At 43.0% G+C, this 12,527-nt stretch overlaps 1 protein-coding gene across 1 annotated transcript in view; it reads left to right on the forward strand.

Moving 5' to 3' along the window:
* Positions 1 to 329: 329 nt before the first annotated feature.
* The window catches only part of SLC26A4 (solute carrier family 26 member 4), a gene marked incomplete at both ends in the record, with an annotated part of 50,074 nt that continues 37,876 nt past the window's right edge, over positions 330 to 12,527 (forward strand). Inside the window, 5 exons of the mRNA XM_079710963.1 lie at positions 330 to 493; positions 2,020 to 2,159; positions 9,602 to 9,712; positions 11,368 to 11,552; positions 12,164 to 12,328. Of these exons, the coding sequence (XP_079567089.1) occupies positions 330 to 493; positions 2,020 to 2,159; positions 9,602 to 9,712; positions 11,368 to 11,552; positions 12,164 to 12,328 (765 nt within the window). The remainder of the gene's footprint in view (positions 494 to 2,019; positions 2,160 to 9,601; positions 9,713 to 11,367; positions 11,553 to 12,163; positions 12,329 to 12,527) is intronic.

The following is a 12,527-nucleotide window of genomic DNA, read 5'->3' on the forward strand; positions in this document are numbered from 1 at the left end:
GACAGCGCCCTGGCTGCCCATCTGAGGGGACTGGGTCGGGCTCCCGCCGCCCCCCAGCGCCGGGCTCACTCTCTTATTAGAGTCCGGTTGCGCCGGGCGGCAGGTGCAGGCTCGGGACCCAGAGGTCCTCAGGGCCCCCTACAGGCTGGAGGTGCGCGCCCGGGGGCGGCGGGCCCGGGCGCAGAGGGCGGCAGTGCGCGGACCAGGGTCTCGGGAATCGGCTGCAACAGCGGGGGGCCGGCCAGGGGCGGCTAACGGGCGGTCTTCACCTCCTCTTCTCTTCCCTCGTTCCATCTCCTCCCTCCTCGTCGTCCTCCGCCTCGCAGGTCATGGCAGCGCCGGGCGGCAGGTTGGAGCCGCCGCCGCTCCCCGAGTACAGCTGCAGTTACGTGGTGTCGCGGCCGGTCTACAGCGAGCTCGCCTTCCAGCAGCAGTACGAGCGGCGCCTGCAGGAGCGCAAGACGCTGCGGGAGAGCCTGGCCAAGGGCTGCAGGTAGCAGCCGCGGCGGGCGGGGCGCGGGGCTCAGTGAAGCCGGGAATCCGGGCGCGCCGACCCGCGGGCGTGCCCGGCGGCGGAGTGTGGGATGCTGCGCCGCCCTGCAGGGTCGACCCGGCTTCGGTCAGCTCACGGACTCTGGCCTTCCCGGTGGGAGAGTGGCTCTGTGATTCTCGGCCCGAATCGACCCTAGTCTCGGAAACTCATCTTTGGAGAGGGTGTGTTCGGGGAGAGGCATCTCCTTTTCCTCTCTTGAGGGCACCTGGAGTGCGCCTTGGGGTACAGAGGGTCCCTAACGGCCTTCTCGTGAAGGCTAGGCTGAGGAGAGAGGGAGAGCAAGGTGCTCGATTACAGAGAGGTGATGGGTAACCCGTCACCTGACCAAGAATCCTTGAAAGCCCCAAACTCACTTAGGACGGATGCCACTCAGAGACACGAAGTGAAGGCGAGAACACGGAGCGCGTTGTGCTCCAAGCTGTCCACTGTCAGGCAGTAGGGCCCCCCGAGAAGAACCTCCATCAATCTCTAAACCCAAACGGGACAGCCGTAAGTAGATATCGCAAACAAAAAGGGAACTATCAGCTGCTGCTAGATTTTCTTTCTGTTAAAAAACCTTTTATTATAAAACACTTCAAACACATTCAAAAGTAGGCATAGTAGTGTAATGAACCCCCTCCCATGTTTTTACCTATCACCCAGCTTCAAAGATGATCACCTCAAAGTTAATCTTGTTTCACCACATACATGCCCCGCTCGACTTTTTTTTTTTTAACATAAGTCCCATATGGTGTTTCTTTTTGTTTTTTTGTTTTTTATTTTGTCTGTATATATCTTTAGGGACTCTTAAAAAATACAACCACAATTCCATTATCACGCACAAAAATTTTAAAATTCCTTAATATAAAAAATTCAGTCAAAAATTTCAAATTGTCTCATAAATATAATTTTTAAAATAATTTATTTGAATCAGGAGTCAAATAGGGTTCACTTACTTTTAATATGTTTCTTCTTTTACCTATAGGTTGTTGAATTTTAAAAACTAGATAGCAAGGTGCAGCAAGATATAGATTCATCATGTTAAGAGTTGTAAAAACTGGCTCCAAGCTCCTATTGCCAAAATATACAGAGCTTGTTTATGTTTCTTGAAAGAAAACAAGAAGAAGAAGAATGCTTGGGTTAGAAGTCCAAAAATTAATCTCCATTTAAAGACTCCACATTGATCAATCTGGGGCTGGACCAGAAAATGAGTTCTTGCTTAGGGATATTTTCTCAGAGGATTAAGAAGGTGGGAGCGGGGAGGGAACACTTAATCCTGTGTTTTCTAGTACAGTGCATTTAAAAGGGTAAATAGAGTTCTTGGCAAAGACATGGTAAGCACTTCACTGTTAGTATTTTCCATGCAATTCCTATCCTTTTTTCTAAATAGTTAGAAACATTAACAGAGTTCAGTTCAAAACTTAGTGATTTGCAGTGGGCTGTGACAGAGATTGGATTGGAAGTCCAGTTTTCTTGCCTTTTGACAGTTGTTCAAGAAAGAGAACCCTTGGTGCGCTGAAGACTCTCCTGCCCATCTTGGACTGGCTCCCCAAATACCGGATCAAGGAATGGCTGCTTAGCGATACCATTTCGGGATTTAGTACTGGGCTAGTGGGGACACTGCAAGGTAAGATGGCGGTGGACTAGCTCCCAAGTGATGGAGAACTGCAGTCTCCAGCAGCCGTTCCTAACTCTCCCCTCACTCCCATGGGTCTGCAACAAAGGCTTGCTCACCCTTCACAGCCTTCATCTTTCCTCCAGAGTCTGCCCCTTAGTGGTGAGATTCCCCTCTTTCTCCTCTTCCTTGGAGTTCTCTTCTGGGGAAGCCCTGCTGTTTTCTTTAGCTGCATGGCTCCAACTAGAGCCCTATCACCTAAGCAGCAGCTTCCCAATTTTCACTGATCAGAACTCACAGTAAGAAATCTGTATTACATCATGATCTATACACACATATCTCAAGTTTTGTAAAATAATATTTACCCTCACTACAAGTGATACACTCTGATATTTTCTCTTCTGTCCTATTCTATTCTGCTTATATTTTTTTAAATGATGATTGTAGGCGTTAAATTATTTTACATTGCATACACGGTCTTGACCTGCAGGTTGAAACTGACTTAAGGGAAAGAGGAGGACGTATTTTAGCCTGGACTACACTTCAGTGGCTTTTCTCCCCTTACCTCCCCCTCCCCTTTTTAAATCCATCCCCGTATTTTAATCTTCTGGCAAAATGTCCCAACACAGGACATTTTTTAAACTGCCTTTATGCCACATTTCCATGAACATCTTGGAAATCTATTGCATAGCTGGTGAAGAGCAGTATGGGCATTCTCCTTTGTCCTCCACCCCTATCATCTTTATTTTTATTTTTTTTATTAGTTTCTGCTTTATAACAAAGCGAATCAGTCATACATATACATCTGTTCCCACATCCCTTCCCTCATGCATCTCCCTCCCTCCCACCCTCCCCATCCCACCCCTCCAGGCGGTCACAAAGCACCGAGCCGATCTCCCTGTGCTCTGTGGCTGCTTCCCACTATCTATCTACCTTACGTTTGGTAGTGTATATATGTCCATGCCTCTCTCTCGCTTTGTCACAGCTTACCCTTCCCCCTCCCCATATCCTCAAGTCCATTCTCAAGTAGGTCTGTGTCTTTATTCCTGTTTTACCCCTAGGTTCTTCATGACATTTTTTTTAAATTCCATATATATGTGTTAGCATACGGTATTTGTCTTTCTCTTTCTGACTTACTTCACTCTGTATGACAGACTCTAGGTCTATCCACCTCATTACAAATAGCTCAGTTTCGTTTCTTTTTATGGCTGAGTAATATTCCATTGTATATATGTGCCACATCTTCTTTATCCATTCACCCCCATCATCTTGCTTCTGCCCTCGCCTCAACTCTACAAAGCTTCTGGACCATGAAAGCAGAAATCTCATTTATTTATTATCATTTTATGGAGTATCTAGTAGGTGCCAGGCACTAGGTGTTCTGACATGAATAAGATGCACCACCTGCTTTCAAGGAGCTCATAGTCCAATGAGGAGATAGATAACAATTCAATGGGAGGACCAACCGTAGCAGGGGTAACATTGCTTGGGAAGGGAGTGCACACAGGGGCACTCAACCCAGCCTTCGGAGACTGGGAATGGCTTCCTAGAGGAGAAGTCATCAGAGCTGTTTCCCTGAAGGTTAAGTCTCAGTTTGCCAAGTGATGGGAAGTAGGATGGGTTAGAAATGTGTGTAGAGAGATGGCTTGGAAATGGACCATTTCAGAAGTTAGTAATAGTGGTTGAGCAATGCCATGAGCCAAAATTTGCCTATAGAGCTCTCAGGATTATTCAGAGCAGGCCAGGGAGATTCCCACAGAGAAGGAAGATGTTCTGTGGCCCCAGTGCAGAGCCACAGCCTGGCCAACCATGTTTTCAATCACAAAGGTGGATGGGGCGGTGCGGTTCATACGTTAAATGATGCCAAGTGCTGTGTACACAGTGGACTCTAATAGCTGTGACATGGCAATGCCCTGTGGCTCCTGGGGGACAGGAGCTGTCTAATTCATATTTGTTTAGCCAGTGCCTAGCATGAGACTGGCACAAAATAGGTGGCCCTGTAAACATTTACTAAAGAGGACTGAGTTGCATTCCTGATAATGAATCATCTTTATGTATGAAAAATGGTGTTTCAAGCTGTGTCCCCCAAGTGTTCATAGACAAGTATCTTATAAGAATTAACTTTAGTTTTAGTTTTGTTTATTAAGCATCCTGTCCAAGGTCATGGAGCTGGTAAGTGGTGGAGCTGGGATTTGAACCCAGAGTCTAATTCCTAGGATCTTAATTTACAAACGATGCAGTTCCTCACTTTATGACTGATATGCTTTCCAGAAACATTATCTCTATGAAGTTATCTTTGTAAGGTGAATTTCTGGGAGGTGAACGTGGTTTGTTCATATGTTCATTCATCATCATTCATTCATCTAATAACATATGTAGGCCAGCCATGGGGATTCAGTGGTTTGCTGACAGACATGGGTGGGTACTGACCTCACGGAGCTCATTTTAAGTGGGAGACAGAGGAATTAAATAAATAAGCAGATAGATAGAAAAATAATTACAGATTGTGCTATCTATTCTGGTGGATTAAATAGGCTTGAATAGGGATTAATTTGGGGATGGAGTGTTTATTTTAGTTAGAGTGGTCAAGGAAGGCTTCCTGAGGGGGTGACATTTAATCAGGGTCAGGAGGATGGAAAGGAGACAGCCGTGTAAGGAGCAGAAAGAAGGGTGTACCAGGCAAAGGTGCATAGTCCCTGAGGTCAAAAAGAGCACAAAGTCCCTGAGGTCAAAAAGAGCACAGTATTTTCAAGGGAGGAACGGGAAGAATTCCAGTGTGAGTGAGGAGGGGGCAGGCTGGGGGGAGTGAACAGGAGGAGATAAGGTTAGACAGGGCCGGGATTAAGATGCATAAATGAGTCACTCTCTGGGGGCCTCCTTCAATAATGCGCCCCAGGCACTTCACTTGCTCGCTTGCCTCTCCCAAGTTCCAGCCCTGAGGATAGATGGTTCGGCTTGAAGCCGATCAAGCAGGAAATGAGAGAGAGCTGCACAGATCTGAAATAAATATATATATTGTTTGGCTGCACCCGACCAGGGATTGAACCGGCACCCCCTGTGTTGGAAGTGACACTGTACCACCAGGGAAGTCCCCTGAAATGTATTTTGGAGCAGGAATCACGGGTAATACACTGATGGATTGGGACTGGCTGAGGAGCAGGATTGGGATGGAAAACCAAGCATTTCCTTTTGGACATGCCACATTTGAGAGGCCAAATATGGAGTTGGAGATACTAGAAGTGGGAAGGTCATTGGAGAGGTCTGGGCTAGACATAAAAGTCCAGAAGGCATCACTTTAGAGGTGATATTTAAAGGAGTGGGAATGCCTGAAACTACCTAGGGAGAAAGGGCAGATGGGGAGGATAAACGGGGCTGGAGTACTTAAAGGTCGGGGGGATGAGGAGGGTCCACAAAGAAACATGAGGAGGTTGGGCTCAGGAAGTTAGAGAAAAAGAACAATCTGAGGAATGTGGGGTCAGAAGCCAAGAGAGGAGTTGTTTTCTTTCTTTTTTTTTTTTTTTTTTAAAGGATAGAGGGGTCTGTAGTGTGGAATGCTCTTGGTGATGGAACACAGACAATACTTTTAAGAAGGTTTGCTGTGAAGCAGAGTAGAGAAATGGCTGTACAGAGGCATAAAAGGCAAAGAGAGAGTGATGGGAGGATTTATTTTTCTTTGAATATAGGAGGTACTAGAACACAGATGTGACCCAGTGGACCATGAGATCTGTGGTCCATGAGGTAGGGGAGAAACAACTAAAAGTGACAAGAAGGGGCAAGTGTAGATCGGTTCAAGGATAGAAGTGGGAGGGCTGCTCCTTAAAGATAGGTGGGATATTTTCCCTCCATTTTCAAAGGAGAAAAGACAGACAAAACTGTGCAGATGCAGAGAGATGGGACATTTTGGTAAAAAGCCAACAGGCATCTCATGGAGTCCATGTTTTGGATGAAGTCTAGGATTCATCTCTAAACAGTGTCTATATAGAGCAGGGGGATGGGGAGCTTGAGAGAAGTGGGGGAAGTCTGAGTAGCTGTCTCGGGGTGAGGAAAAGCACACTTCCTGAGGAAATGAAATTGGATGGCCAGGCAGTTTGGAGTTCCCATCTGGGGCTTGCGATCATGAAATTTATGTGAAACTGGCCAGCCCAAATGTAGAGAACTTTAGTTCAGTTATCCAGCTGCTTGAACCCTGGCATGGAATAGGGTGATGCTTCGGTTTGGCCAGACTGGGGCTTTACCAGAGAAGACAGGGGAAGGAGAGAGAGAGTGAAGCCAGGAAGTTCAGAGTACTTGTGAAAATTCTATGGACAAGAAGGCAAGTGAAGATGAGAGGTTGCCAAGGATGGTGGATCCGTTCATGGATTAGAAGCCTCCTGCGGACAAAGAAATGTTGCAGTAAGGATCGTGGAGTAGGGTGAGCGGAGAAGCTAGGTGGCTGTAGGTGGAGAGCAGGAGGCTCAACGCTGAGATCTCAGAGGTGGTGCTGCAGTTTCTATGGATGGCAAAGTCCACGATACAACCAATATAACCACTGGCTGGGCAGCTGAGGAGTAGGGAAAGACTCATCGGGGTTACTGAGAAGCCAGAAATGCTAAGGATTATGAGATCTTTTTTACTTTTATTATTAACAGAAAGTTCCCCCTAGGCAGCAAGAAATCAATGCAGCCCTTTTAGTGCTTTTTTTTTTTTTTTTTTTTTTTCCCCCCGGTACACAGGTCTCTCACCGCTGCAGCCTCTCCCGTCGCGGAGCACAGGCTCCGGACGCGCAGGCTCAGCGGCCATGGCTCACGGGCCCAGCCGCTCCGCGGCACGTGGGATCTTCCCGGACCGGGGTACGAACATGCGCCCCCTGCATCGGCAGGCAGACTCTCAACCACTGCGCCACCAGGGAAGCCCTAGTGCTATTTTTAATCGTACCTATGGGGAACCTGCTCTCTACTTTCTATGGATACTTTTGCCTTCCAGCTGCTTCCAAATGTTTGCTAGCCCCACCTTTATCAATGCATGCCACCATCCTACATAGGAAGGGTGCCAACACAAGAGATTCCATAGTTTAAATCAATGGCTTAGATTTCTTTACAAATTATGTAATTTCAAAATTGTTGTACCAAATTCCCTTATAATATGATTACAGTATATCTGAGTAGCAGTTGTCCTGAAATAGGATACTATGTGAAAACTGAAAAAGCCCCCATTTTCCAGGCCTCTAAGGACTGCAGAGCCCAGTTTAGGCAAGTGGAAGTTTGAGAAAGACTTGAAAAAAATACATAGGAAATAGGTTGTTTTCATTGCTTGCTCCTTCTTTTATTTTTTAATATTTAAAAAAAAAATTTTTTTTTGCTTTTGTTTTTGCTCCTTCTTTTCTTGTCTTCCCTTTGTGGCCTCACCTTTCTACTCTATGCTCTTGGGATGACTGTTTATTGCAATTCCTTGTTGTAATTTATATATGAAAATATTTGCATCAGGAATACAGATTCTTCTAGAATGAAAATTCTCTAAGGGCAGAGACTTTGTTTTGTCCACTCCCATATTCCCCCAAACCTAGAACAGTGCCTGGCACATGGAGGGTACATAATCAATAGTTGCTGAATGAATGAATGTTTATTGTGGGGAACTAGAAAATACATATAAGGAACATGAAAAAAATACCTCTTCAACAAATGAGAAGTCTCCTTTGATCCTAGCATATAGATAACCCAGTAAACCCATATTTTAGTAAATAAATATCTTACTAGACACATAAATGCATATCTATGTAAAGGTATAAAGAAACGTCTGAGAATGATAAGCACTAAATTCCAGATAGTGGTTGATTCCTGAGGGTGGAGGGAGGAAAGACGATGTGAATGAGAAAGAGTATATAGAGAGTTTCAACTGTACTGGCGATAATTTATTTCTTAAGCTAGAGGTTGAGTACATGGGTGTTTATTATATTATAGTCTTTGCATACCTGAATTCTGTTAAATCTTTCCATATTTTTAAATGTGTATGACGAACACAAAAGTGTACTTTAACAAAAGTGGAAGCATGCATACTGATCACTATTTTGTGGTTTTTCCTTTTTTTTTTTTTGGCTGCTCCGCTCGCTTGTGGGATCTTAGTTCCCTGACCAGGGATTGAACCTGGGCCATGGCAGTGAAAGTGCCAAGTCCTAACCACTGGACCACCAGGGAATTCCTTGATCACTATTTTGAATCCTGCCTTTTCTCACTTGTTTCTTATATGCACTTTATTGTACTAGAGATAGGTAAATTATTAGTAATAAATTATTTCTATGCGGCACATCAACTTCATTCCATAGAATTACAGTATAATTTAGTTAACCACTTCCCTGTTTTGAAACATTCATTCAATAAATAATTTTGGGCACTCGGAGGCCAAGATATTTAAGTTGTTGCCACTTTTTTTTTTTTTTTACTGTTATAAATGTAATCCTTTATTAATGACCCAAAGGTCAAAGGGCTTGATTTTCTCTCACTGTGCGTGAGTAAAATGTAGGGAGGTAATATAGAGTAAGATGTGCTGACTACCTAAGAAGTATTTAATCAAAAAAAAACCCACAGGAGAAGGAAAGGGCTATGGACTGAATGTTTGTGTTCCTCCAAAATTCTTATCTTGAAGCCTTAATCCCCAGTGTGATAATATTTGGAGGTGGGAGCCTTTGGGAAGTAATCAGGTGGAGTCCCCTTATAAAAAGAGGAAGAGCCCAGAGCTCACTCTCTCTGTGCCATGTGAGGATACAACAAGAAGGCAGCCATCTGCAAACCAGAAAGAGGGCCCTCACCAGACACTGAAACTGCTGGTACTTTGATCCTGAAGCTCTCAGTCTTCAGAACTGTGAGAAATTGATGTTTGTTGTTTAAGGCAAAAAACAAACAAACAAACAAAAAGCCAACACATTATTCTCTTCCCCTGCCATATACACAGAAAGGTTGAGATTTCTCCATACAGTGTGACATGGCATGGACCCAGAAGCCACTTGGGATAGCCTTAGCGAAGGTGTTGATCTCCTAGGGGAGAGCCTATGCTATGTATAAAGGTCAGATTTTTTTTCTTTGTTTGGATCTAACTTCTGTTCCCCCACAAGAAAGGAGAAAGGGCAGGCAACAATGAGTGTGTTCCTCACAACACTGAAACACTGAATTCAGACAAACCCAGCCTGAGCCTTTGAACTGAATTGATCAAGTTTTTAATCAACAACTGACTTGACTTTCTTTTTCTACTCACCTGATGATTGAACTACTGATCAGTTGAGGCTGCTCCTTTGAGCAGGTGATAACGTGAGCTGCAGTCATTATCCCAGCTGATTTGAATCATGTTCTGTATCCTAGCTAGTAAGGAAATGACTCAGGATGAGCTGTAAGTTGAAGAGATCTATGAAAAAGGCCTTTCTCTGTACCGTAGACATAAAGCATAACTTTTGTTTCTGAACTTGATCACTTTGGATGTACTTTCAGGCATGGCGTATGCTCTACTAGCTGCTGTTCCTGTTGGATATGGTATCTACTCTGCTTTTTTTCCTATCCTGACATACTTTATCTTCGGAACATCAAGACACATCTCAGTTGGTAATTATAAGCATATACAATTCTATTTGTTCACATTTAACGTGTTTGGGCTATATTATGTGTGTTCTGCTTCCATATGTTTGTTAATGTTTTCTAGGGAGATAGGGCCTCAGTGCTTTACCTGTTTTTCCTATTCAATGATGCAATGGTTCTTAAGTGTAAAGTGTAAGCTTTATACTTAATCCCCCTTTTTTTAATGAAGAGGAGAAAATTGAAAGATTGTTAAAAAATTGTAGCCTACCATCAAATCTTAGCATGTTTTGCTTTTCAAAAATATAATACATTTGACTCTCTATTTAGAAAGTGTTCTAAAATTAAAAATGACAAGGGAAAAAATATCTTCAAGAGGTCTTCGAAACTGCTGTTTTACTAGATTAACTTAGCTTTTACTAAATTATGTTCGTCAAATACATATTCATTGTCTTATTAAAGAGCATACTTATTTTAAGTCACTAATATTGGAAGACTGGCAAAATCGTGCCAAAACAATTTAGAAACTGAGCTTGGCTGTCCTTCTTGGTATGGCCCAAAATAGATTTATTTCCTGAACTTCCTAAAATTTGAATTTTCTTCTGCTAAAATGTTCTAGTAAATGAGTGTTTTAATGCTATTTTGCAACGTTGACATTTACACTTGAGATAACTTTCGCCTACATCCATCTGCTGGCTAGACATGTCTACCTGGGCAATCCTTTTGAAACAAATGCAGCCATCTACTACTATATCCCATATCCTTATCCTTCGTTGTATTTCCCCCAGCGTCTGGCATATTGCCTTGTCTATAAAAGGAGATCAGAATGACGTTATTGACTAAAATAACTTTCTCACCTGGGAGAGTAGATCAGTATCAAATGCATGACGAGGTGAGGAACACAGAAGCTGATTTTTTTCTCTTTGGTGTTCTATACATTTAGAAACTCCGGGTTACTGGATTTTGGTACTGAGCCCTCCCAGCTGTTAAAGCCTTCCATGATCAAAGGATAGGATCATCATCATCATGGATAAAAACATCAGTAGTGAATGGAGCAGCTGCTGAAAGAAAAGTACTTTTGAAACGTAGAATCTTACAGACTGGCATTTGATATGAAAAAGTTTGTCTCGGAAAGAGAAAAAGAGAAACTACTCCCTTTGCTATGTCTTTAACCTAATTTTGATCAGGTGATATTGATCAAGGTCCTTATCTCCACAGAGATCAGGACGTTGGATGCTCTAGGAAATGAACTTACATGGAATAAAAATAAGATGGAACAAGTAATGACTCAGCTAGTATGCCATTTGTGCCAGGAAGCCTTTCTTGACAACTCCTCCCTCCACCCCCCACGTCCCCACCCATATACGTGAAGATCACAGATAGGTTAGACACCCTTCCTGTGTACTTACAAAGCAGCCTGAAAGCTGTATTACAATGACCCACCTACATGTCTCTCTTGCTCTTTTCTGGGTCATGAATGCATTGAAGCATCTACTTTTTAGCTTTTTTTTGTGAACAAACAGTATTTTCCCAGTCACAGCTAATTACTTCACACTTCTAATCCTACGTAGACATGTTGAGCCTAAACATTTGCAATTAATAATATTAAAAAGTTTTTTATGGAGGTATAGTTGATTTACAAGTGATTAATAATTATTCATTGATAAGAGACTTTTTTTCCCCAGGACCTTTCCCAGTGGTCAGTTTAATGGTGGGATCTGTTGTTCTGAGCTTGGCCCCCGACGAACACTTTCTCGTGTCCAGCAGTAATGGAACTACACTGAATACCACCATGATAGACTCTGCAGCTAGAGATGCAGCAAGAGTATTGATTGCGAGCACCCTTACTCTTTTGGTTGGAATCATACAGGTAATGGGCTTACAAGGAATATACAGATTGGCATGATTTGTATTTGCAAGAATTAACTGTAAAGCATGTGGACTTAGAGATTCATTTAAAAGCAAAACAAATCAATTTACCGACCCCTCACAGTTATTCTTTAAGTTATATTGTTTTAGGTCAGATGCTAAAATAGTCAGCGAGCCCCCACTTATTAAGGCTCACTTAATCATCAGAGTCAGAGACAGAAAAAAAAAAAAAAAAAGGCAGAAGAACATGTGTGATTCAAATGAGAATAAGAGAAGGGAAATGTGCCAGAACCCATAAAGAGAAAAAAAAAATGTTCTGGTGAGCAGAGCCATGGAAACTGCAAGTCACAGAAATAAGCTACATGAATTTTTCTTTTCTTATTACATATCTAGAAATACTTTAAGGTTCGTACTACACATGGTTTTCAAATTTAGAGTGGTGGAGGAGAGAGGGCATTAAGAAATTCAGATTTCTTTCCTACAAGTCTTTTTGTGTTATCGGCAGGCTACCAGAGTTTTAATTGGTGTTAAGTTTAATTCATTAATAGTTCAAAAGGGTTGATCCTTCTCCCAGGCAAACATTTAATTTTTCCTTCCTTCTTCTTATTCTAGTTGATATTTGGAAGTTTGCAGATTGGATTCATAGTGAGGTACCTGGCAGATCCTTTGGTTGGTGGATTCACAACAGCTGCTGCCTTCCAAGTGTTGGTCTCACAGCTAAAGATTGTCCTCAATGTTTCAACCAAAAACTATAATGGAATTCTCTCCATTATCTATGTAAGTGCTGCTTCTTAATCCAGGGATGGCTCACTTTTCCTCTTGAACTTGAGTCTGGAGAGTGCACATTCCTCCATGCCATACTTTGGGAGCCACTGAAAACATTCTTCTCTGAAAGAAGCAGTAGAATCAGGGGTAGCATTGAAAAAGGCAGATTTTGAAAAACATTGTTCTCAGTTGATCAAAATGGTTTCAGAAG

Source organism: Hyperoodon ampullatus, assembly GCF_949752795.1.
Source record: "Hyperoodon ampullatus genome assembly, chromosome: 9".
Lineage (NCBI taxonomy): Eukaryota > Metazoa > Chordata > Mammalia > Artiodactyla > Ziphiidae > Hyperoodon > Hyperoodon ampullatus.